General features: G+C 42.8%; 1 protein-coding gene across 1 annotated transcript in view; it reads left to right on the top strand.

The window, feature by feature from the left end:
- The first annotated feature begins 4,029 nt into the window (after nucleotides 1–4,029).
- The window catches only part of EGFLAM (EGF like, fibronectin type III and laminin G domains), a 129,256-nt gene continuing 107,525 nt past the window's right edge, over nucleotides 4,030–25,760 (top strand). Inside the window, exon 1 of the mRNA XM_040420956.1 lies at nucleotides 4,030–4,342. Within this exon, the coding sequence (XP_040276890.1) occupies nucleotides 4,228–4,342 (115 nt within the window). The 5' untranslated portion in view covers nucleotides 4,030–4,227. The remainder of the gene's footprint in view (nucleotides 4,343–25,760) is intronic.

Below are 25,760 nucleotides of genomic sequence, written 5' to 3'. Positions count from 1 at the left end.
ATAGAACATATGAGAGATCCCTCTGTGTGTAATGGATCTATAGAACATATGAGAGATCCCTCTGTGTGTAATAGATCTATAGAATATATGAGAGATCCCTCTGTGTGTAATGGATCTATAGAATATATGAGAGATCCCTCTGTGTGTAATGGATCTGTAGCATATATGAGAGATCCCTCTGTGTGTAATGGATCTATAGAATATATGAGAGATCCCTCTGTGTGTAATGGATCTATAGAATATATGAGAGATCCCTCTGTGTGTAATGGATCTATAGAATATATGAGAGATCCCTCTGTGTGTAATGGATCTATAGAATATATGAGAGACCCCTCTGTGTATAATGGATCTATAGAACATATGAGAGATCCCTCTGTGTGTAATGGATCTATAGAACATATGAGAGATCCCTCTGTGTGTAATGGATCTGTAGAATATATGAGAGATCCCTCTGTGTGTAATGGATCTATAGAATATATGAGAGATCCCTCTGTGTGTAATGGATCTATAGAATATATGAGAGATCCCTCTGTGTGTAATGGATCTATAGAATATATGAGAGATCCCTCTGTGTGTAATGGATCTATAGAATATATGAGAGATCCCTCTTTGTGTAATGGATCTATAGAATATATGAGAGATCCCTCTGTGTGTAATGGATCTATAGAATATATGAGAGATCCCTCTGTGTGTAATGGATCTATAGAATATATGAGAGACCCCTCTGTGTATAATGGATCTATAGAACATATAAGAGATCCCTCTGTGTGTAATGGATCTATAGAACATATGAGAGATCCCTCTGTGTATAATGGATCTGTAGAATATATGAGAGATCCCTCTGTGTGTAATGGATCTATAGAATATATGAGAGATCCCTCTGTGTGTAATGGATCTATAGAATATATGAGAGATCCCTCTGTGTGTAATGGATCTATAGAATATATGAGAGATCCCTTAATGTGTACTGGATCTATAGAATATATGAGAGATCCCTCTGTGTGTAATGGATCTATAGAATATATGAGAGATCCCTCTGTGTGTAATGGATCTATAGAATATATGAGAGATCCCTCTGTGTGTAATGGATCTATAGAATATATGAGAGATCCCTTAATGTGTACTGGATCTATAGAACATATGAGCTTCACGTTGTGAACTGAATTTCTGAAATAAATTAACTTTTTGATGATATTCTAATTTATTGAGATGCACTAGCAAATTATAAGGACTGCAACATAGTAACATAGACTGTAAGGACTGCAACATAGTAACATAGACTGTAAGGACTGCAACGTAGTAACAGACTGTAAGGACTGCAACATAGTAACATAGACTGTAAGGACTGCAACATAGTAACATAGACTGTAAGGCCTGCTACATAGTAACACAGACTGTAAGTACTGCAACATAGTAACAGACTGTAAGGACTGCAACGTAGTAACATAGACTGTAAGGACTGCTACATAGTAACATAGACTGTAAGGACTGCTACATAGTAACATAGACTGTAAGGACTGCTACATAGTAACATAGACTGTAAGAACTGCAACATAGTAACATAGACTGTAAGAACTGCAACATAGTAACATAGACTGTAAGGACTGCAACATAGTAATATAGACTGTAAGGACTGCAACATAGTAATATAGACTGTAAGGACTGCTACATAGTAACAGACTGTAAGGACTGCAACATAGTAACATAGACTGTAAGGACTGCTACATAGTAACATAGACTGTAAGGACTGCAACGTAGTAACATAGACTGTAAGGACTGCTACATAGTAACAGACTGTAAGGACTGCTACATAGTAACATAGACTGTAAGGACTGCAACATAGTAACAGACTGTAAGGACTGCAACGTAGTAACATAGACTGTAAGGACTGCAACATAGTAACATAGACTGTAAAGACTGCAACATAGTAACAGACTGTAAGGACTGCAACGTAGTAACAGACTGTAAGGACTGCAACATAGTAACATAGACTGTAAGGACTGCAACATAGTAACATAGACTGTAAGGACTGCTACATAGTAACATAGACTGTAAGGACTGCAACGTAGTAACAGACTGTAAGGACTGCAACATAGTAACATAGACTGTAAAGACTGCAACATAGTAACAGACTGTAAGGACTGCAACGTAGTAACAGACTGTAAGGACTGCAACATAGTAACAGACTGTAAGGACTGCAGCATAGTAACATAGACTGTAAGGACTGCAACATAGTAATATAGACTGTAAGGACTGCAACATAGTAATATAGACTGTAAGGACTGCAACATAGTAACATAGACTGTAAGGACTGCAACATAGTAATATAGACTGTAAGGACTGCTACATAGTAACATAGACTGTAAGGACTGCAACATAGTAACAGACTGTAAGGACTGCAACATAGTAACAGACTGTAAGGACTGCAACATAGTAACATAGACTGTAAGGACTGCAACATAGTAACATAGACTGTAAGGACTGCAACATAGTAACAGACTGTAAGGACTGCAACATAGTAACAGACTGTAAGGACTGCAACATAGTAACATAGACTGTAAGGACTGCAACATAGTAACATAGACTGTAAGGACTGCAACGTAGTAACATAGACTGTAAGGACTGCAACATAGTAATATAGACTGTAAGGACTGCAACATAGTAAAATAGATTGTAAGGACTGCAACATAGTAACATAGACTGTAAGGACTGCAACATAGTAATATAGACTGTAAGGACTGCAACATAGTAACATAGACTGTAAGGACTGCAACATAGTAACAGACTGTAAGGACTGCAACATAGTAACATAGACTGTAAGGACTGCAACATAGTAACATAGACTGTAAGGACTGCAACATAGTAACATAGACTGTAAGGACTGCAACATAGTAACATAGACTGTAAGGACTGCAACATAGTAACATAGACTGTAAGGACTGCAACATAGTAACATAGACTGTAAGGACTGCAACATAGTAACATAGACTGTAAGGACTGCAACATAGTAACATAGACTAAGGCTACTTTCACACCTGCGTTAGGTGCGGATCCGTCTGGTATCTGCACAGACGGATCTGCACCTATAATGCAAACGCTTAGATTGGAGGACTGCAATGTAGTAACACAGACATTAAGGACTGCAACGTAGTAACATTGATTGTAAGGATACCCCTTTAAATTGCAGGTCGGAACCAGTCTTAGTTCACTTGTCCTGCAGTGATGACATCACTACCCAGAATGGAGGAGGAGGTAATAATAAAAGCGTCTCTCACTCTGGAGGACACATTGATTTCGGCCTATTGAGAACTGTAATATTTCATTATCCCTGTGGGGGCGCTGCAATGAAATTGAACTCTCTCTGTCGGGTATCCCCATCGCTGGGAGTCTCTATTAATAAAAAGGGATTACCTTCGAAGCCACAATGCAGTTTGATTAGTTGCACTTGCACTTTGACCCGCGCACGCGGGCGGTAACTTTGCACACTGCACCGCCAGTGTAGGACATTGATTATTGACATTGGCAGGGGCGCACAGGACCCCCACTCAGAGGTGTAAGCTCTTGGACCCCAATGCAGCACCACCTACCCTTTGCCACTTATAATACTGGCATTTGGCCATCTCTGGGCACCAGGACCTGGGTGTGACTGCTACCTCTGCACCCGCTATAGCTATGCCCCTAGAGTTTCCTCTATTCGGGGGGGAGGTTTTCGGGTCCCGCCGTGTCTCCTAATCCCTAGGTGCTGCTTTATTAGTCTGAGTGGCCGGAGCGATCTCAGCCTCCATCTGGGAGGTTAATTCCGATTTATCCTCTTAAGTCTGCGCTCTTCCTCCCGCTCAGCCTCCTGTGTTTGGCTGGAAGTGGCTTAATGGAGGCAGCAGGCAAGACAAGATCCTCCAGAGGAGAAGTTCATGGAAGTGTTCAGGGCAGGGAGGGGGGCAGCGGTGCAGGGGCTACAGACTGTGGATGTCATTTGGAGAGGTGGGGGGGGTTGTAAATTGCTTTCTTGTGCTGTTTGTAAGTGCGGTGGGATGTATTCTGGATGTGAGCCCCTCCTTGCTGACTCTCTCCCCCTCCCACACGTGCAAAATCCACTAGGTTTCAGACCATCCTCTCCTGCTGGGGTCTGACTCTTCTCCATGAGAGAGGTTGGGGGATCCTAAACTCTTTCGCCATCTCCTCTGGCCCCGGGGCCCCCGGCTATTCCTTCGCTGCTTTCCCTTTTAGATGCACATGAGGATGGATTTGCAGAGATCTCCCTCCTGGTTCTGTCTCCTGCTGCTGACTCTGTCCATTGGATTTGTCCTGAGCTCCAGGAAGACTATCACTCCTAGGAGACAAGGTAATGATGACTACTACCCTTTGATGTTCAGTAAGGGTCTACCGTGGGATCTCAATGCAAACTTTCTTACTTGCAGATGTAGCAGAGCTGAGTTTGCTGGGCTGCATGGCTTTTCGCATGGTGGTGGGGCAGGAGGTTCGCTGGCAGTCCTATGTAAAGTTGCAGGTCCCAAATGACAAACTCAGCCCTGCTGCATCTGGAAGTGTTCCGAACGTTAATGGAGAAGGTTGCGCTGTGTGTGGTGTGGGAGCGAAGTTTCTGCGAAATCTTTCTTGGGCTGTCGCGGGCGGGCAGCTCCGGGCATCTGTGGTTAATCAGGGGCTCAGGTCCTAGCTGAATGTTAAGCACAGGATGGATACAGCAGACATGTCGGAGGTTCTTTGTGTGGTCATGTGCCTGGTTAGCGTTCCCGTGCTGCGGTTTCCTGTGTTGGGGGGTGGACGGGATCACAGCCGGTCAGTCTGGAGCATCCTGCACATCTTCCTCTCCGCTGCTCCACCTCACCTCATTTGGATCATTTGCTCTTGTAAATTTTGTAGCCAAAAATATTACAAAATGCATCAAATGATCCAAATATCTATAACATTGTATGGCTCCGACGTAGTCAGCAGCGCTGTACACAGAAGGTATTCATTCACACATATTCTGTATACCTGTTATTTATTGTACTCTCTGATATAGAGCTGACATATTCCACAGCGCTGTACAGACATCATCATCACTGGAGCTCACAATCTAAGGTCCATATCAGTCTGTCCTACTGTGGGAGGAAATCGGGGAACCCGGAGGAAACCGGGGAACCCGGGGGAAAGCCCCACAGACACCAGGAGAACATACAAACTCCATGCAGATGTTGTCCTTGGTTGGAACCAAACTTAGGACCCCAGTGCTAACCACAGCATCTATCTATCTATTATCTATCTATCTATCTATCTATCTATCTATCTATCTATCTATCTATCTATTATCTATCTATCTATTATCTATCTATCTATTATCTATTATCTATCTATCTATTATCTATCTCATATCTATTATCTATCTATTATCTATCTATTATCTATCTATCTGTTATCTATCTATCTATCTGTTATCTATCTATCTATCTATCTATCTATTATCTATCTATCTATCTATCTATCTATCTATCTATCTATTATCTATCTATCTATTATCTATCTATCTATCATCTATCTATCTCGTATCTATCTATCTATTATTTATTTCATATCTATCTATTTATCTATCTATCTCCTATCTATTATCTATCTCCTATCTATCTATTATCTATCTATTATCTATCTATCTATTATCTATCTTTCTTTCTCTCTCTCTCATATCTATCTATATCTTTATCTATCTATCTATCTATCTATCTATCTATCTATCTATCTATCTATCTATCATCTATTATCTATCTATCTATCTATCTATCTATGTATCTCATATCTATCTATCTATCTAAAGTAGCACATGTCTCTGATTTTCCCACTGACCCGCAGTCAGTACTGTTACTACTGTTATGTGAACAGACACATTAAAACCAATCAGTTCAGGTGCTGTCCATGAAAAATGGAGATGTGAACGAGGCCCTAGACGAGGTTCTCCATCCTCTGGTGACAGCTGTGGCCATATGTAGATCTTGCTGGTAAGTGCTGCTGTTACAGGCAGCCCATGTTATAGGGAATCCGCGTCTTTGTGTGTTTTGCCCTAATTGGCCTTTGTCACCTGCTTAGAGCTGAGATGACAATTGCCTCCAGTACAATGGCAGGAGGTGAAACTTCATTATAGCAGCAGGATGTCCGCCTCTGTTACCATCCAGGAACCATCTACCTACACCTGTGGGCACAAGGGGTTAACTCAAAGCAGCTGATAAAATACTGCCATTCACTAAGTCTTTGCAGGTAGAGATTAACCCCTTCCTACACTGCACTGTATGTATATGGCTAGTCACCAGGAGCTTAGCATTAGGCGGCGCAGGGGTGTCAGTCACATCCGATTCCTGGTACCTGAGGGGGCAAAAGACCCCTGTGCCAACCAAGCGGACACTAGTAATGGCACATGGTAGGTGGGGGCCTGTTATAGAGTTTACATGAGTGTGCGGTAACTGAGAGTCCACTGGGATAACAGTCAGGGGCGTAACTACCACAGCGGAAGACCAGGCGACTGCTATGGGGCCCAGTCATAGTTGGGATCATCTCCTCTTCTACTGGAGGTGGAAACTTGAAAACTTGGTCAGGACTCTACCCTCTAAAGGAACAACTTTTAGCAAATAAAGCAGTGGAAAAATGGTTTAGGCAGAAGCCCTTCTGTCCTGTGGGGTTAGATCCTTGCTATGGGGCCCTTACTTCTCTATGTACGCCCCTGATAACAGTGCCATATGAAAGCCAAATAACACTGCCATACAGTTGGTTAAATAGCAGTGCTATACAGTGCCCTAACTACCTCACAATGCCTAACACCACCAAACAGTGCTCAAGTAATGCTGCCATACAGCGCACAAATAATACCGATACACAGTGTCCCATCCACCATTTACACAATGCCTAATAAGACCATAGTGTGCTCAAATAATACTGCCATACCATGCGCAAATACCACCATATAGTGCGCAAATAATGCCAGCATACTGTGCACCGATAGCACCACTATACAGTGCCCCAACCACCAGTTACTGCAAATATAATGTACTGTACAGCAACATAGTATAATGCCTAATACCACCATGCTGCCATGCAATGCTCAAATACCACCATAAGGTGCACAAATAATACCGATATACAGTGTCCCAACCACCATTTACTGCAAATATAATGTACTGTACAGCAACTAAGTAGTGCCACATAATGCCTATATCACCATACAGTGCACATATAGTACTGCTAAACAATGTTTAAATACCACCATACAGTGCACAAATAATGCTAGCATACAGTGCCCCAATACCACCATGCAGTGCACAATAATACATACAGTGCTGAAATAACAACGCCATTTAATGCTCAAATAATACCACCTGACAGTGCACAAATGATACTGTAGTATAATGCTCCAAAAACATTGCCATCCATTGCTCAAATAATACTGCCATAGAGTACACGAAATAACAGCTTCATACATAAACTACTGTCATAACAATGCTATAAAAATCTAAGTAATACTGCCATACAGTGCACGAATAACAGCTGCCATAGAAATAATAATACCACTATAGAAATAAGATTAAAGGTGGTCCCGAGCCGATGCCAGGGGTCCACCCCACCTGGTTGCACGTCCTGTCCACTATAAACGCCTAGTTGTTCAAAAGTACTAACAAGTCCATGTGCTATTATAAAGTCTGCCCATATGGCTGCTATCGGGCCCCTAAAGAGAGGGGGGCCCAGCTCAAGTTGGATGATGAACGGTAAGAACCTATGCTGAGAACTGGAGGTCCTAGAACATGCAGAACAAGGGTATATGTAAAAAAACGATGGATTACGGAAAGGAGACGGGCAACAGGCAGGGGTATGACGGTGTCATCCAGCACTAGATGGCGGTCCACTCCTGATGTTGGATTAAGCTAGGGGTGTAGCTACCGAACCTACAGAGGTAGCAGTTGCACCCGGACCCTGGTGCCAATAGGACCCTCTGCTACCTACCAAGACACCTGTATTATAGGTGACAACTTTTGCATTGGGGCCCAGAACCCCCTCCCCTAATTCTGAGCAGAAGGCACCGTCCTGTCCTCATTATTAGTCACCCCACTCTGGCAGTCGTGAACTTTGACAGACCATTGAAAAGTCAATAGATTCTCAACGCAGAGTTTATGTCACCACCCCGCAGTATTATGTCGCCACCCCGCAGTATTATGTCACCACCCCGCAGTATTATGTCGCCACCCCGCAGTATTATGTCACCACCCCGCAGCTGCCTGCAAGTAACAGAAAGAGCCCCGAGATTCGGCCGTCTGTGGCGTATGAATCTCCGGCATCTGTCATTCACATGGATTGCGCCTTTACCTCTCCGTATACAGATACCACGTGATACAATAAAACCGCGCTGCTCTCCTCTAATTAAGGGAGGGCTAATGAAACCAGATTTTTTCCAATGTCGCCTTATCTTTTTGATTATAGCTGTATGAGGGATTGATTTTGTGGGGTGATTTCTATTATTTTCTTCTTTTTTTTGTCTTTAATATTTTTTATTTATTATCCAAAAATAGTCGGACTTAAAGTATACAATAGACGATTTTTATTTTTAGACATCACGTCTTATGCCTCCGTTTGACGTACAGTATGGCGTCATGCAGACGAACGCATTTTGTTTCCGTGTCCGATCCGTTTTTTTTGCGGATAGGATGCAGACCCATTCATTTCAATGGGTCCGCAAAAAATGCGTGAGCTATCCGCATCCGTATGTCCGTTCCGTAGCCCCGCAAAAAAAAAAATATAACATGTCCTATTCTTGTCCGTTTTAGGCATTGTTACAATTGATCCGCAAAAAAAAACGGATGGCGTACGGACGTCATCGTTTTTTTTTTTATGGATCCTCAATTTGCGGATCGCAAAACACATACGGTTGTGTGCATGTAGCCTATACGTTAGGAAAAAAAAGGATACAAAACGCAGCACACCATGTTCTTGTATCCTGCACAGTCGGCTAAAAAAAAAGGATACGGTTTTTTTTAGTTTTTTTTTTACAATGGAGCTCTATGGTGATCGGATCACTGTATGGCTTCAGTCTGAGGCATCCGTTTAACGGATGGGAAAAACGTGATGTGAACTCATTTTGAGGTACATATAACCTACTAAGTTTTATTAACTCTTTCTAGGGAGTGGGGAATGAAAAAAAGCACCAATTCCGACAATGTTTCTTTCTTTACTTAATATTGCGCGGTTCGCCCGGCGACATAAGTGTCATGCTACCTTTATTCTGGCGGCCAGTGCAATTACAAAAATATCAGATTTATATCGTTTTTTTTTTCTATACTTGTGTGTAATTGGCCATCTGACCAATGATTGGTCAGAAAATCTGTCAGATAATCTGTTAGTGTATTACAGCCCTTACTGCGCTGTACCTGTGCGCTGCAGTACATTAAGGCCTCATGCACACGACCGTATTTTTTTGCGGTCCGCAAAACGGGGTTCCGTTTTTCCGTGATCCGTGACCGTTTTTTCGTCAGTGGGTCTTCCTTGATTTTTGGAGGATCCACGGACATGAAAAAAAAGTCGTTTTGGTGTCCGCCTGGCCGTGCGGAGCCAAACGGATCCGTCCTGAATTACAATGCAAGTCAATGGGGACGGATCCGTTTGACGTTGACACAATATGGTGCAATTTCAAACGGATCCGTCCCCCATTGACTTTCAATGTAAAGTCAGGAGTTAATATACCATCGGATTGGAGAAAACTCCGATCCGATGGTATATTTTAACTTGAAGCGTCCCCATCACCATGGGAACGCCTCTATGTTAGAATATACCGTCGGATTTGAGTTACATCGTGAAACTCAAATCCGACAGTATATTCTAACACAAAGGCGTTCCCATGGTGATGGGGACGCTTCAGGTTAGAATATACTAAAAGAACTGTGTACATGACTGCCCCCTGCTGCCTGGCAGGTGCTGCCAGGCAGCAGGGGGCAGCCCCCCACCTGTAGTTAACACATTGGTGGCCAGTGTGGCCGGCCCCCCCTCTCTCCCCTGTAGTTAACTCATTGGTGGCCAGTGTGGCCGCCCCCCCCCCCCCTCCCCTGTAGTTAACTTATTTGTGGCCAGTGGGCCCCCCTCCCCTGTAGTTAACTCATTGGTGGCCAGTGCGGCTGGCCCCCCTCCCTCCCCTGTAGTTAACTCGTTGGTGGCCAGTGGGCCTTCTCCCCTCCCTCCCCCTCCTAATTAAAATCTCCCCCCTATCATTGGTGGCAGCGGAGTGTACCGATCGGAGTCCCAGTTTAATCGCTGGGGCTCCGATCGGTAACCATGGCAACCAGGACGCTACTGCAGTCCCGGTTGCCATGGTTACTTAGCAATTTGTAGAACCATTATACTTACCTGCGAGCTGCGATCTCTGTGTCGGGTCGTGAGCTCCTCCTACTGGTAAGTGACAGGTCATGTCACTTACCAGTAGGAGGAGCTCCCGACCGGACGCAGACATCGCAGCTCGCAGGTAAGTATAATGGTTCTACAAATTGCTAAGTAACCATGGCAACCGGGACTGCAGTAGCGTCCTGGTTGCCATGGTTACCGATCGGAGCCCCAGCGATTAAACTGGGACTCCGATCGGTACACTCCGCTGCCACCAATGATAGGGGGGAGATTTTAATTAGGAGGGAGGGGAGAAGGCCCACTGGCCACCAACGAGTTAACTACAGGGGAGGGAGGGAGGGGGGCCGGCCGCACTGGCCACCAATGAGTTAACTACAGGGGGGGGGGCCCACTGGCCACCAACGAGTTAACTACAGGGGAGGGAGGGGGGCCGGCCGCACTGGCCACCGATGAGTTAACTACAGGGGAGGGGGGGGCCCACTAGCCACCAATGAGTTAACTACAGGGGAGGGGGGGGGCGGCCGCACTGGCCACCAATGAGTTAACTACAGGGGAGGGAGGGGGGGCCGGCCACACTGGCCACCAATGTGTTAACTACAGGGGGGGGGGCTGCAGGGGGCAGTCATGTACACAGTTCTTTTAGTATATTCTAACCTGAAGCGTCCCCATCACCATGGGAACGCCTCTGTGTTAGAATATACTGTCGGTTCTGAGTTTTCACAAAGTGAAAACTCAGCTCTGAAAAAGCTTTTATGCAGACGGATCTTCGGATCCGTCTGTATAAAAGTAACCTACGGCCACGGATCACGGACACGGATGCCAATCTTGTGTGCATCCGTGTTCTTTCACGGACCCATTGACTTAAATGGGTCCGTGAACCGTTGTCCGTCAAAAAAATAGGACAGGTCATATTTTTTTGACGGACAGGATACACGGATCACGGTCTCGGCTGCAAAACGGTGCATTTTCCGATTTTTCCACGGACCCATTGAAAGTCAATGGGTCCGCGAAAAAAAACGGAAAGCGGCACAACGGCCACGGATGCACACAACGGTCGTGTGCAGGAGGCCTTAGGGGTTAATATCCTCACTCTTTACCATTATCAGTATCTCTGGTTGCTGTCAGTGAGTGAAAGCCACAATCCAATTCATAACATTACCATTCAGAGTATTTCAGCAGCAACAGATGTTTTCTGTCCTGATAGTTTGCTACAATGTACCAGTACAGGAAAAATGGGTCAGTTTGAAGTGTGGACTGTTAAAGGGGAGTCTCATTATAAGAACATATGTCTTTTTAGGGCACATAATCATCATAGATAGGGTCACCCCACATGGGACCCCCCTTTTATGAGCCAGGGCAGAGACCTGCTCTTTCTCTTATGGTTGGTCCATTCGTGTATGAGCAATAGGTAATACTGCATTCTCCCTGTAGAGGCCGCTGTAGAGGACCTAGCCGGACATGCCTCTAATGCAGGCAGGGGCGGATTAAGAACTTAAAGTGGCCCTGGAAAAAAAAACTAAAAGTGGCCCCAGCACAGAACCAAATACCACAGTGCAGCACAAAATCCTGCCGCCCCAACCACAGTACTCAACTGTATGACCATGATGAGGACGGTAATACAGTTGAGTTCAGGAGGGCACCTGTGGCCATTGAGCATCAGATCATTAGGTACCTGGCCTGCGGCCATCAAGAGGGCTTGAGTGGCCCTCTAGGCATCGGCCCACCGGGAAATTTCCCTGTAGGTTCTATGGCCAATCCACCCCTGAATGCAGGGGTGCACAACCCGCGGGCCTCATGCGGCCCCCAGAGCCAAGGCTTGCGGCCCCCGTCCTCCTGGACAGAAACACAGCTGATCGTGTGATCAGCTGTGTTTCTGCCCGCAGCGCAGCACGATGGAGCATTACAGCTCCTGCTCCCGCACTGTAGCAGGACAGGTGCCGGACTGTCGGTGACAGCGGGGGAGCCGAGGAGAAGGCAGAAGCAGTGCATCAGCGCTTCTGCCTTCTCCTCAGATAGGTGAGCGGCGCGCTAAGCAAGGTGGACCCAGCTTGGGGGCAGAGGAGTGCAGGGTCAGGAGACCCTGATCGGCTCTGCCTGTGTACAGGGGCCTGATGGGATACACCCAAAGCTATTAAAAGAGCTCAGCGGTGAACTAGCAAAACCATTAACAGATTTATTTAACCAATCACTGGCAACAGGAGTCGTCCCAGAAGATTGGAAATTGGCAAATGTTGTGCCCATTCACAAGAAAGGTAGAAGGGAGGAATCGGGCAACTATAGGCCAGTAAGCCTGACATCAATAGTGGGGAAATTAATGGAAACCATACTCAAGGAGAGGATTGTGGAACATCTAAAATCCCATGGATTGAAAGATGAAAACCAGCATGGGTTTACTTCAGGGAGATCATGTCAAACTAATCTTATTGATTTTTTTGATTGGGTGACTAAAATAATAGATGGCAGAGGTGCAGTAGACATCGCTTATCTGGACTTTAGTAAGGCTTTTGATACTGTCCCACATAGAAGGCTTATCAATAAATTGCAGTCTTTGGGCTTGGACTCCCATATTGTTTAATGGATTAGGCAGTGGCTGAGGGACAGACAACAGAGGGTTGTAGTCAATGGAGTATATTCAGACCATGGTCTTGTTACCAGTGGGGTACCTCAGGGATCTGTTCTGGGACCCATATTGTTTAATATCTTTATCAGCGAAATTGCAGAAGGCCTCGATGGTAAGGTGTGTCTTTTTGCTGATGACACAAAGATTTGTAACAGGGTTGATGTTCCTGGAGAGATACACCAAATGGAAAAGGATTTAGAAATGGTCAAAAATATGGCAACTAAAATTTAATGTTGATAAGTGCAAGATAATGCACCTGGGGCGTAAAAACCCAAGAGCAGAATATACAATCAGTGATACAGTCCTAACCTCAGTATCTGAGGAAAGGGATTTAGGGGTCATTATTTCAGAAGACTTAAAGGTAGGCAGACCATGTCATAGAGCAGCAGGAAATGCTAGCAGAATGCTTGGGTGTATAGGGAGAGGAATTACCAGTAGAAAGAGGGAGGTGCTCATGCCGCTCTACAGAGCACTAGTGAGACCTCATCTGGAGTATTGTGCTCAGTACTGGAGGCCATATCTCCAGAAGGATATTGATACTTTGGAGAGAGTTCAGAGAAGAGCTACTAAACTGGTACATGGATTGCAGGATAAAACTTACCAGGAAAGATTAAAGGACCTTAAAGGGCTTCTGTCACCCCACTAAAGTGATTTTTTTTTTTTGGGGCTAGTTAAATTAGTTATATAGCGATATATGAAAATATAATTGTGTTACTTACATTGATCCAGCAGTTTATTCAAAAAACGAAGTTTTATCATATGCAAATTCGGTCTCTACCAGCAAGTAGGGCGGCTACTTGCTGGTAGCTGCTGCAGAAATCCGCCCCCTCCTCTTGTTGATTGACAGGGCCAGCCGGGATCACCTCCTCCGGCCAGCCCTGTCGGCATTTCAAAAATCACGCGCCTGTGTTGATTCGGCGCAGGCGCTCTGAGATGAGGAGGCTCGTCTCCTCAGAACTCCCTCAGTGCGCCTGCGCCGATGACATCACCGAAATAGAAGACGTTATCGGCGCAAGCGCACTGAGGGAGTTCTGAGGAGACGAGCCTCCTCATCTCAGAGCGCCTGCGCCGAATCAACACAGGCGCGTGATTTTTGAAATGCCGACAGGGCTGGCCTGAGGAGGAGATCCCGGCTGGCCCTGTCAATCAACAAGAGGAGGGGGCGGATTTCTGCAGCAGCTACCAGCAAGTAGCCGCCCTACTTGCTGGTAGAGACCGAATTTGCATATGATAAAACTTCGTTTTTTGAATAAACTGCTGGATCAATGTAAGTAACACAATTATATTTTCATATATCGCTATATAACTAATTTAACTAGCCCCAAAAAAAAAAATCACTTTAGTGGGGTGACAGAAGCCCTTTAACATGTATAGCTTGGAAGAAAGACGAGACAGAGGGGATATGATAGAAACTGCTAAATACATAAAGGGAATCAACAAGGTAAAAGAGGAGAGAATATTTGAAATAAGAAAAACTGCTACAAGAGGACATAGTTTTAAATTAGAGAGGCAAAGGTTTAAAAGTAATATCAGGAAGTATTACTTTACTGAGAGAGTAGTGGATGCATGGAATAGCCTTCCTGCAGAAGTGGTAGCTGCAAATACAGTGAAGGAGTTTAAGCATGCATGGGATAGGGCCAGGGGCTATCCATAGTATTCAGTATATTGGGCCAAATGGTTCTTATCTGCCGACACATTCTATGTTTCTATGTTTAGATGCCCCAGTTACAGTGGAAATAGTGCAAAAAAAAAGTCAAATTAATGTGGAAAAAAAATAAGTTAAAAAAAAATTATAAAAAAAAAAATTGGAAAACAAAAAAATATAATAAAACACAAATAAAAGAAGTAAAATATGATGTGGCAAAAAAATAGAAAATTATAAAAAAAATACAAAAATAAAATACAAATAAAATAAAATAATAAAAGAAAAAATTGCAAAATAAGAGTGTTCACTGTCCCCTAACAGTCTTTTTTTTATTATCCCTTGGGGGACACATTATGTGGAAAAAATATATTTAAAAAAATAATAGAAAATTAAAAATAAATAAATAAATAACTAATAAAATATGAATAAAATAAAAAAAATAAAAAGTGCTAAATAGTAGAGTGTTCATTGTCCCCCAACAGTCTTTTTAGGACCTCTTGGGGGACACATTATGTGGCAAAAATATATTTAAAAAAAATAATAGAAAAAAATAAATAAAATATAAATAAAATATAAATAAAATAAAAAAATAAAAAGTGCTAAATAGTAGAGTGTTCATTGTCCCCCAACAGTCTTTTTAGGACCTCTTGGGGGACACATTATGTGGCAAAAATATATTTAAAAAAATAATAGAAAAAAATAAATAAAAAATAAATAAAATATAAATAAAATAAAAAAATAAAAAGTGCTAAATAGTAGAGTGTTCATTGTCCCCCAACAGTCTTTTTAGGACCTCTTGGGGGACCTATTATGTTGCAAAAATATATTTAAATACGTAATAAACGAATTATAAAAAAATACAATAAAATATTAATAAAATACAAATAAAAGTAAAAAATAAAAAGGAAAAAGTGAAAAATTAACAAAAAGTGTCAGTGTCCCCCCAAGGTCTTTTTATGACCTCTTAGGGGATATTTTTTGTAGCAGCAATATATTAAAAATTAAGTTAAAAAATTAATAAAAATACATAAAAGAAAAAAACACCAACCAAAACCGTCACCATTATCACCCTATTCACGTTAAACTATAGGTAAGATATAACAAAACAACCGACACAAAATAGGGAACTAATTATAATAATTTATTTTGGTGGCAGTCTGCATATTTAAAGAATAAGGAGCTATAGTTTGAAAAAAAAAATCCTTTTTAAAATCGTTTTGTACAGTTTCCCCCAAATAAAACAAAAAATTTAATTATAAGGCCCTATGCGTCGAGTGAAAATTTGTTGCAAAAATTATTTTGGTATTCCCAACACAAGTTACAACCGTTCGAACCACCATGTGCGCTCAATCACAAAAAAAAGCGTCTGTTCAGGCCTGGTTATTAAAGTGTTAACCAATAAGCACTTTCCCCACTAGTAAGGGAAAGTGCTTACTGGTTATTGCAGGGCGCCTGTAACTGGCAGGAGGTGGTAATAACCAGGGAGCGCCATCCTCTTATTTGCGGCCCCTTGAAATAGAGCGATGTGACAATGCGGAACTCAGACCAAAAAAGGTTGTGCACCCCTGATCTAATGAGTGCGTTCACATTTACATTAAGAGCACAGCTTTTGAAGCCAAAACAAAAAGTGGATTCAAAAAGTAGAACCTGTCCTGTATACTGGCCCACTTTATAATCCACTGGCTTCAGAACTATTGTACATAAAATTGCAAAAAAAACAGACCCGTAATTTCACAGAGGATTGTCTACAGTGGAATGAATTGTAGAGACGGGCTCTGTTTTTCAGTCTTTGGGTATAAATAATGTTTTTGTTCACTGAAAGCAAGCCTAGATCTTGAAAATAGAATCCACATAGAAAGTATAGTAGAATGAATACAATGATAATGCTTCATTTACGCAAAAACAAAAGTGTAACAATGTAACAAATAGGTCAGCCATCCACCTATGTACAGTAGACAAGTATCTTCCCATAGACTTGCATGTCCGGCTGCAGTGCTTTATACTGGAAGCCTTTTTATGAAAAATGCTCTAGAGCAAGCACTGAAATGATGCTAGGCCACATAAAGATCCGTCCCAGTACACAGAGAGATACTGTTCTTTTTGGATATGGTACTTCATGGCAGCACTGGATCAAGCAGCTTGCACCCTTACTCTCTGTCATATCCACACTTGTTATACCTCAAATAATTTAGCCTAATAATAAAGGGAATGTTCACCATTGAACAGATATTTTTCTATCTATAAGAGGTCCAAATTTCTGTGCTGATTAATTTATTAATACATACTTATATAGGTTGGAGCTTCATTTTTCCGATACACACCCCTCTGCAGACATAGATTTAACACAGAACGCTCTGACTATCTGAAGCCACCACTAAGGGGTGCTCAGGAGCTTACTGCATACTGTTAAAACATTAATTTCTTTGATAACACAGTGGGTAAGCTCGCTCTAATAGTGGCTGTATATATCTGTATGTAGTAATCTCCTGAGCTCCCCCTAGTGGTGGCTGTATATATCCGTGTGCAGTAATCTCCTGTGCTCCCCCTAGTGGTGGCTGTATATATCTGTATAGAGTAATCTCCTGAGCTCCCTCTAGTGGTGGCTGTATATATCTGTATGCAGTAATCTCCTGAGCTCCCTCTAGTGGTGGCTGTATATATCTGTATGCAGTAATCTCCTGAGCTCCCTCTAGTGGTGACTGTATATATCTGTATGTAGTAATCTCCTGAGCTCCCCCTAGTGGTGGCTGTGTATATCTGTATGTAGTAATCTCCTGTGCTCCCTCTAGTGGTGGCTGTATATATCTGTATGTAGTAATCTCCTGAGCTCCCTCTAGTGGTGGCTGTATATATCTGTATACAGTAATCTCCTGAGCTCCCTCTAGTGGTGGCTGTATATATCTGTATGCAGTAATCTCCTGAGCTCCCTCTAGTGGTGACTGTATATATTTGTATGCAGTAATCTCCTGAGCTCTCTCTAGTGGTGGCTGTATATATCTGTATGCAGTAATCTCCTCAGCTCTCTCTAGTGGTGGCTGCATATATCTGTATGCAGTAATCTCCTGAGCTCCCTCTAGTGGTGGCTGTATATATCTGTATACAGTAATCTCCTGAGCTCCTTCTAGTGGTGGCTGTATATATCTGTATACAGTAATCTCCTGAGCTGCTTCTAGTGGTGGCTGTATATATCTGTATGCAGTAATCTCCTGAGCTTCCTCTAGTGGTGGCTGTATATATCTGTATGCAGTAATCTCCTGAGCTCCCCCTAGTGGTGGCTGTGTATATCTGTATGTAGTAATCTCCTGTGCTCCCTCTAGTGGTGGCTGTATATATCTGTATAGAGTAATCTCCTGAGCTTCCTCTAGTGGTGGCTGTATATATCTGTATGCAGTAATCTCCTGAGCTCCCTCTAGTGGTGACTGTATATATCTGTATGCAGTAATCTCCTGAGCTCCCTCTAGTGGTGACTGTATATATCTGTATGCAGTAATCTCCTGAGCTCCCTCTAGTGGTGGCTGTATATATCTGTATGCAGTAATCTCCTGAGCTGCTTCTAGTGGTGACTGTATATATCTGTATGCAGTAATCTCCTGAGCTCTCTCTAGTGGTGGCTGTATATATCTGTATGCAGTAATCTCCTCAGCTCTCTCTAGTGGTGGCTGCATATATCTGTATGCAGTAATCTCCTGAGCTCCCTCTAGTGGTGGCTGTATATATCTGTATACAGTAATCTCCTGAGCTCCTTCTAGTGGTGGCTGTATATATCTGTATGCAGTAATCTCCTGAGCTGCTTCTAGTGGTGGCTGTATATATCTGTATGCAGTAATCTCCTGAGCTTCCTCTAGTGGTGGCTGTATATATCTGTATGCAGTAATCTCCTGAGCTCCCCCTAGTGGTGGCTGTGTATATCTGTATGTAGTAATCTCCTGTGCTCCCTCTAGTGGTGGCTGTATATATCTGTATAGAGTAATCTCCTGAGCTTCCTCTAGTGGTGGCTGTATATATCTGTATGCAGTAATCTCCTGAGCTCCCTCTAGTGGTGACTGTATATATCTGTATGCAGTAATCTCCTGAGCTCCCTCTAGTGGTGACTGTATATATCTGTATGCAGTAATCTCCTGAGCTCCCTCTAGTGGTGTCTGTATATATCTGTATGTAGTAATCTCCTGAGCTCCCTCTACTGGTGGCTGTATATATCTGTATGTAGTAATCTCCTGAGCTTCCTCTAGCGGTGGCTGTATATATCTGTATGCAGTAATCTCCTGAGCTCTCTCTAGTGGTGGCTGTATATATCTGTATGCAGTAATCTCCTGAGCTCCCTCTAGTGGTGGCTGTATATATCTGTATGCAGTAATCTCCTCAGCTCTCTCTAGTGGTGGCTGCATATATCTGTATGCAGTAATCTCCTGAGCTCCCTCTAGTGGTGGCTGTATATATCTGTATACAGTAATCTCCTGAGCTCCTTCTAGTGGTGGCTGTATATATCTGTATACAGTAATCTCCTGAGCTGCTTCTAGTGGTGGCTGTATATATCTGTATGCAGTAATCTCCTGAGCTTCCTCTAGTGGTGGCTGTATATATCTGTATGCAGTAATCTCCTGAGCTCCCCCTAGTGGTGGCTGTGTATATCTGTATGTAGTAATCTCCTGTGCTCCCTCTAGTGGTGGCTGTATATACAGTATCTGTATAGAGTAATCTCCTGAGCTTCCTCTAGTGGTGGCTGTATATATCTGTATGCAGTAATCTCCTGAGCTCCCTCTAGTGGTGACTGTATACAGTGGGGGAAATAATTATTTGACCCCTCACTGATTTTGTAAGTTTGTCCAATGACAAAGAAATGAAAAGTCTCAGAACAGTATCATTTCAATGGTAGGTTTATTGTAACAGTGGCAGATAGCACATCAAAAGGAAAATCGAAAAAATAACTTTAAATAAAAGATAGCAACTGATTTGCATTTCATTGAGTGAAATAAGTATTTGAACCCTCTAACAAAAAAAGACTTAATACTTGGTGGAAAAACCCTTGTTTGCAAGCACAGAGGTCAAACGTTTCTTGTAATTGATGACCAAGTTTGCGCACATTTTAGGAGGAATGTTGGTCCACTCCTCTTTGCAGATCATCTCTAAATCCCTAAGGTTTCGAGGCTGTCTCTGTGCAACTCTGAGCTTGAGCTCCCTCCATAGGTTTTCGATTGGATTAAGGTCCGGAGACTGACTAGGCCACTCCATGACCTTAATGTGCTTCTTCTTGAGCCACTCCTTTGTTGCCTTTGCTGTATGTTTTGGGTCATTGTCGTGCTGGAACACCCATCCACGACCCATTTTCAGTTTCCTGGCAGAGGGAAGGAGGTTGTCGCTCAGGATTTCACGATACATGGCTCCGTCCATTTTCCCGTTTATGCGAATAAGTTGTCCTGTGCCCTTAGCAGAAAAACACCCCCAAAGCAAAATGTTTCCACCCCCATGCTTGACGGTGGGGACGGTGTTTTGGGGGTCATAGGCAGCATTTTTCTTCCTCCAAACACAGCGAGTTGAGTTAATGCCAAAGAGCTCTATTTTGGTCTCATCAGACCACAGCACCTTCTCCCAGTCACTCTCTGAATCATTCAGGTGTTCATTGGCAAACTTCAGACGGGCCTGCACATGTGCCTTCCTGAGCAGGGGGACCTTGCGAGCCCTGCAGGATTTTAATCCATTGCGGTGTAATGTGTTTCCAATGGTTTTCTTGGTGACTGTGGTCCCTGCTAATTTGAGGTCATTAACTAACTCCTCCCGTGTAGTTCTAGGATGCTTTTTCACCTTTCTCAGAACCATTGACACCCCACGAGGTGAGATCTTGCGTGGAGCCCCAGAGCGAGGTCGATTGATGGTCATTTTGTGCTCCTTCCATTTTCGAACAATCGCACCAACAGTTGTCACCTTCTCTCCCAGCTTCTTGCTAATGGTTTTGTAGCCCATTCCAGCCTTGTGCAGGTCTACAATTTTGTCTCTGACATCCTTGGACAGCTCTTTGGTCTTTCCCATGTTGGAGAGTTTGGAGTCTGCTTGATTGATTGATTCTGTGGACAGGTGTCTTTTATACAGGTGACTAGTTAAGACAGGTGTCCTTAATGAGGGTGACTAATTGAGTAGAAGTGTCTAACCACTCTGTGGGAGCCAGAACTCTTAATGGTTGGTAGGGGTTCAAATACTTATTTCACTCAATGAAATGCAAATCAGTTGCTATCTTTTATTTAAAGTTATTTTTTCGATTTTCCTTTTGATGTGCTATCTGCCACTGTTACAATAAACCTACCATTGAAATGATACTGTTCTGAGACTTTTCATTTCTTTGTCATTGGACAAACTTACAAAATCAGTGAGGGGTCAAATAATTATTTCCCCCACTGTATATCTGTATGCAGTAATCTCCTGAGCTCCCTCTAGTGGTGACTGTATATATCTGTATGCAGTAATCTCCTGAGCTCTCTCTAGTGGTGGCTGTATATATCTGTATGCAGTAATCTCCTGAGCTCCCTCTAGTGGTGGCTGTATATATCTGTATGCAGTAATCTCCTCAGCTCTCTCTGGTGGTGGCTGCATATATCTGTATGCAGTAATCTCCTGAGCTCCCTCTAGTGGTGGCTGTATATATCTGTATACAGTAATCTCCTGAGCTCCTTCTAGTGGTGGCTGTATATATCTGTATACAGTAATCTCCTGAGCTTCCTCTAGTGGTGGCTGTATATATCTGTATGCAGTAATCTCCTGAGCTCCCCCTAGTGGTGGCTGTGTATATCTGTATGTAGTAATCTCCTGAGCTCCCTCTAGTGGTGACTGTATATATCTGTATGCAGTAATCTCCTGAGCTCCCTCTAGTGGTGGCTGTATATATCTGTATGCAGAGCTCCCTCTAGTGGTGGATGTATATATCTGTATGCAGTAATCTCCTGAGCTCCCTCTAGTGGTGGCTGTATATATCTGTATTCAGTAATCTCCTGAGCTCCCTCTAGTGGTGACTGTATATATCTGTATGTAGTAATCTCCTGAGCTCCCTCTAGTGGTGGCTGTACATATCTGTATGCAGTAATCTCCTGAGCTCCCTCTAGTGGTGTCTGCATATATCTGTATGCAGTAATCTCCTGAGCCCCCTCTAGTGGTGGCTGTAGAAATCTGGATGTAGTGATCTCCTGAGCTCCCTCTAGTGCTGGCTGTATATATCTGTATGAAGTAATCTCCTGAGCTTCTCCTATTGGTGGCTGTATAAATCTGTATGTAGTAATCTCCTGTGCTCCCTCTAGTGGTGGCTGTATATATCTGTATGCAGTAATCTTCTGAGCTCCCTCTAGTGGTTCTGTATGTTGTACTATCCTGAGCTCCCTCTAGTGGTGGCTGTATATATCTGTATGTAGTAATCTCCTGAGCTCACTCTAGAGGAAAAGGCTGTAGTTATCCCTGTTGCTTGTGCACCTATTTCTACCATACTTTTTCCTTCCACTCAACTTCCCATTAATATGCTTGGATACAGCACTCTGTGGACAGACAGCTTTTTTAGCAATGACCTTTTGTGGCCTCCCCTCCTTGTAGAAGATGTCAATGACTGTCTTCTGGACAACTGCCAAGTCAGCAGTCTTCCCCATGATTGTGTAACCGACTGAACCAGACTGAGGGACCATTTAAAGGCTTAGGAAACCTTTGCAGATGTTTTGTGTTGATTAGCTGATTAGAGTGTCACACCATGAGTCTACAAGATTCAACTTTTTCACAATATTCTAATTCTCTGAGATCCTGACTTTTGGGTTTTCATTAGCTGTAAGCCATAATCATCAACATTGAAAGTAATAAAGGCTTGAAATAGATCCCTCTGTGTATAATGGATCTATAGAACATATGAGAGATCCCTCTGTGTGTAATGGATCTATAGAATATATGAGAGATCCCTCTGTGTATAATGGATCTATAGAATATAAGAGAGATCCCTCTGTGTGTAATGGATCTATAGAATATACGAGCTTCACTTTTTGATTTGAATTACTAAAATAACTTAACTTTTTAATGATATTCTAATTTATTGAGATGCACCTCTATATAAAGTGATTTAATGATAGAACTATATAATAACTAAATAATACCGCTAGACTATTAAGATCCACAACAGTAACAAGTCCTGGGCTCCAGGTCTTTTCTTGCACCCTTTCCCAAAATTCAGTGGCTGGCTATGCAGTATTACATATCTGCTGAATTCCAGGGGCTTAGGATGCAGAAATCCCATTAACGAGGGGAACTATATATAAAAATGGACAACTTGTTTTCTTCAATACTTACAGCCTAAGGCCTCCTGCACACTACCGTTTTTTTTTTCCGTTTTGCGGGCCGTTTTTTGCGTTCCGTATACGGTCCGTATACGGAACCATTCATTTCAATGGTTCCGCAAAAAAAACGGAATGTACTCCGTATGCATTCCGTATTTCCGTTTTAAGATAGAACATGTCCTATTATTGCCCGCAAATCACGTTCCGTGGCTCTATTCAAGTCAATGGGTCCGCCAAAAAACGGAACGCATGCGGAAATGCATCCGTATGTCTTCCGTTTCCGTTCCGTGCGGAATTATCTATTGAAAATGTTATGCCCAGCCCAATTTTATCTATGTAATTACTGTATACTGTATATTCCATACGGAAAAACGGAACAGAAACGGAAACACAACGGAAACAAAAACGGACCGCAAAACACTGAAAAAGCCATGCGGTCGTGTGCATGAGGCCTAAGGCAGGGATGCTCAACCTGTGGTCCTCCAGCTGTTGTAAAACTACAACTCCCACCATGCCCTGCTGTAGGCTGATAGCTGTAGGTTGTTCGGGAATGCTGGGAGTTGTAGTTTTGCAACAGCTGGAGGGCCGCAGGTTGAGCATGCCTGGCCTAAGGTAAGTGTCCTCGATAAAAGACACTCTACAGTTCACAGTTTGTTTGTTTTTTATTCAGAATTGCCTAAAAGTCAGCCCAAAACACTAGGGACCAATCACTGCGCCGAAAAACAACCTTCAGGACAAGACGATAGCTGCTCTTCTTGGCCAGTTCTATATCTCCAAAGGCAAAAAACAGAAACAAAAACACCGTAATTTGGGCTCTTTTCTAAAGGGTGGATTGCAGCGTGTCTAATACCGCAGCGAGCCTCGGGGGCACTTATTTTTGACCTTTAGAATGAATGATTACCTTTATATAGAGACTGAAAAGCTTTCAATAGCACCGTGCTAAGATTCAGTCTACAAAAACAACATAAAAGGCAAAGGACAAAAAAATGATTTCAGACAAATCAGCACATTTTTGAATCAAAAACAAAAAAGGAAATTCCAGGGAAATTAGATAAAATAAATAGTTGGATGGCCCTTCGCTGAGTGATATTGAACATCACCCCAATAAGCGAATGGCGGCCACAGAAAACACATGGAGAATTATTATGGTTTTTATTGAATATATTTTTTGTAAGTCTTTCATGTACGGCTGTGATGTCAGCTTTACAATAAAACTGTTACATGTCTTAACCTTTTCCTCAGGTTGCTAGATATACAGTCAGGTCCATAAATATTGGGACAACGACACAATTCTAACATTTGTGGCTCTATACACCACCATAATGGATTTGAAATGAAACAAACAAGATGTGCTTTACCTGCAGACTGTCAGCTTTAATGTGAGGGTATTAATCAGGTGAACGGTGTAGGAATTACAACAGTTTGCATATGTGCCTCCCACTTGTTAAGGGACCAGAAGTAATGGGACAATTGGCTTCTCAGCTATTCCATGGCCAGGTGTGTGTTATTCCCTCATTATCCAAATTACAATGAGCAGATAAAAGGTCCAGAGTTCATTTCAAGTGTGCTATTTGCATTTGGAATCTGTTGCTGTCAACTCTCAAGATGAGATCCAAAGAGCTGTCACTATCAGTGAAGCAAGCCATCATTAGGCTGAAAAAACACAAAAAAACCATCAGAGAGATAGCAAAAACATTAGGCCTGGCCAAAACAACTGTTTGGAACATTCTTAAAAAGAAGGAACGCACCGGTGAGCTCAGCAACACCAAAAGACCCGGAAAACCACAGAAAACAACTGTGGTGGATGACCGAAGAATTCTGTCAAAGTCAACAATCAAGAGAAGACTTCACCAGAGTGAATACAGAGGGTTCACCACAAGATGTAAACCATTGGTGAGCCTCAAAAACAGGAAGGCTAGATTAGAGTTTGCCAAACAACACCTAAAAAGCCTTCACAGTTCTGGAACAACATCTTATGGACAGAAGAGACCAAGAACAACTTGTACCAGAGTGATGGGAAGAGAAGAGTATGGAGAAGGAAAGGAACTGCTCATGATCCTAAGCATACCACCTCATCAGTGAAGCATGGTGGTGGTAGTGTCATGGCGTGGGCATGTATGGCTGCCAATGGAACTGCTTCTCTTGTATTTATTGATGATGTGACTGCTGACAAAAGCAGCAGGATGAATTCTGAAGTGTTTCGGGCAATATTATCTGCTCATAATTAGCCAAATGCTTCAAAACTCATTGGACGGCGCTTCACAGTGCAGATGGACAATGACCCAAAGCATACTGCAAAAGCAACCAAAGAGTTTTTTAAGGGAAATAAGTGGAATGCTATGCAATGGCCAAGTCAATCACCGGACCTGAATCCGATTGAGCATCCATTTCACTTGCTGAAGACAAAATTGAAGGGAAAATGCCCCAAGAACAAGCAGGAACTGAAGACAGTTGCAGTAGAGGCCTGGCAGAGCATCACCAGGGATGAAACCCAGCGTCTGGTGATGTCTATGCGTTCCAGACTTCAGGCTGTAATTGACTGCAAAGGATTTGCAACCAAGTATTAAAAAGTGAAAGTTTGATTTATGATTATTATTTTGTCCCATTACTTTTGGTCCCTTAACAAGTGGGAGGCACATATGCAAACTGTTGTAATTCCTGCACAGTTCACCTGATTTGGATGTAATTACCCTCAAATTAAAGCTGACAGTCTGCAGTTAAATCACATCTTGTTTGTTTCATTTCAAATCCATTGTGGTGGTGTATAGAGCCAAAAATGTTAGAATTGTGTCGATGTCCCAATATTTATGGACCTGACTGTAAGTATATAGTGGTGTAAAAA

This window comes from Bufo bufo, chromosome 2 (genome assembly GCF_905171765.1).
Source record: "Bufo bufo chromosome 2, aBufBuf1.1, whole genome shotgun sequence".
NCBI classification, from domain to species: domain Eukaryota; kingdom Metazoa; phylum Chordata; class Amphibia; order Anura; family Bufonidae; genus Bufo; species Bufo bufo.
Note: the sequence above shows the minus strand (reverse complement) of the source record. Positions and strands in the feature narration are given on the sequence as shown.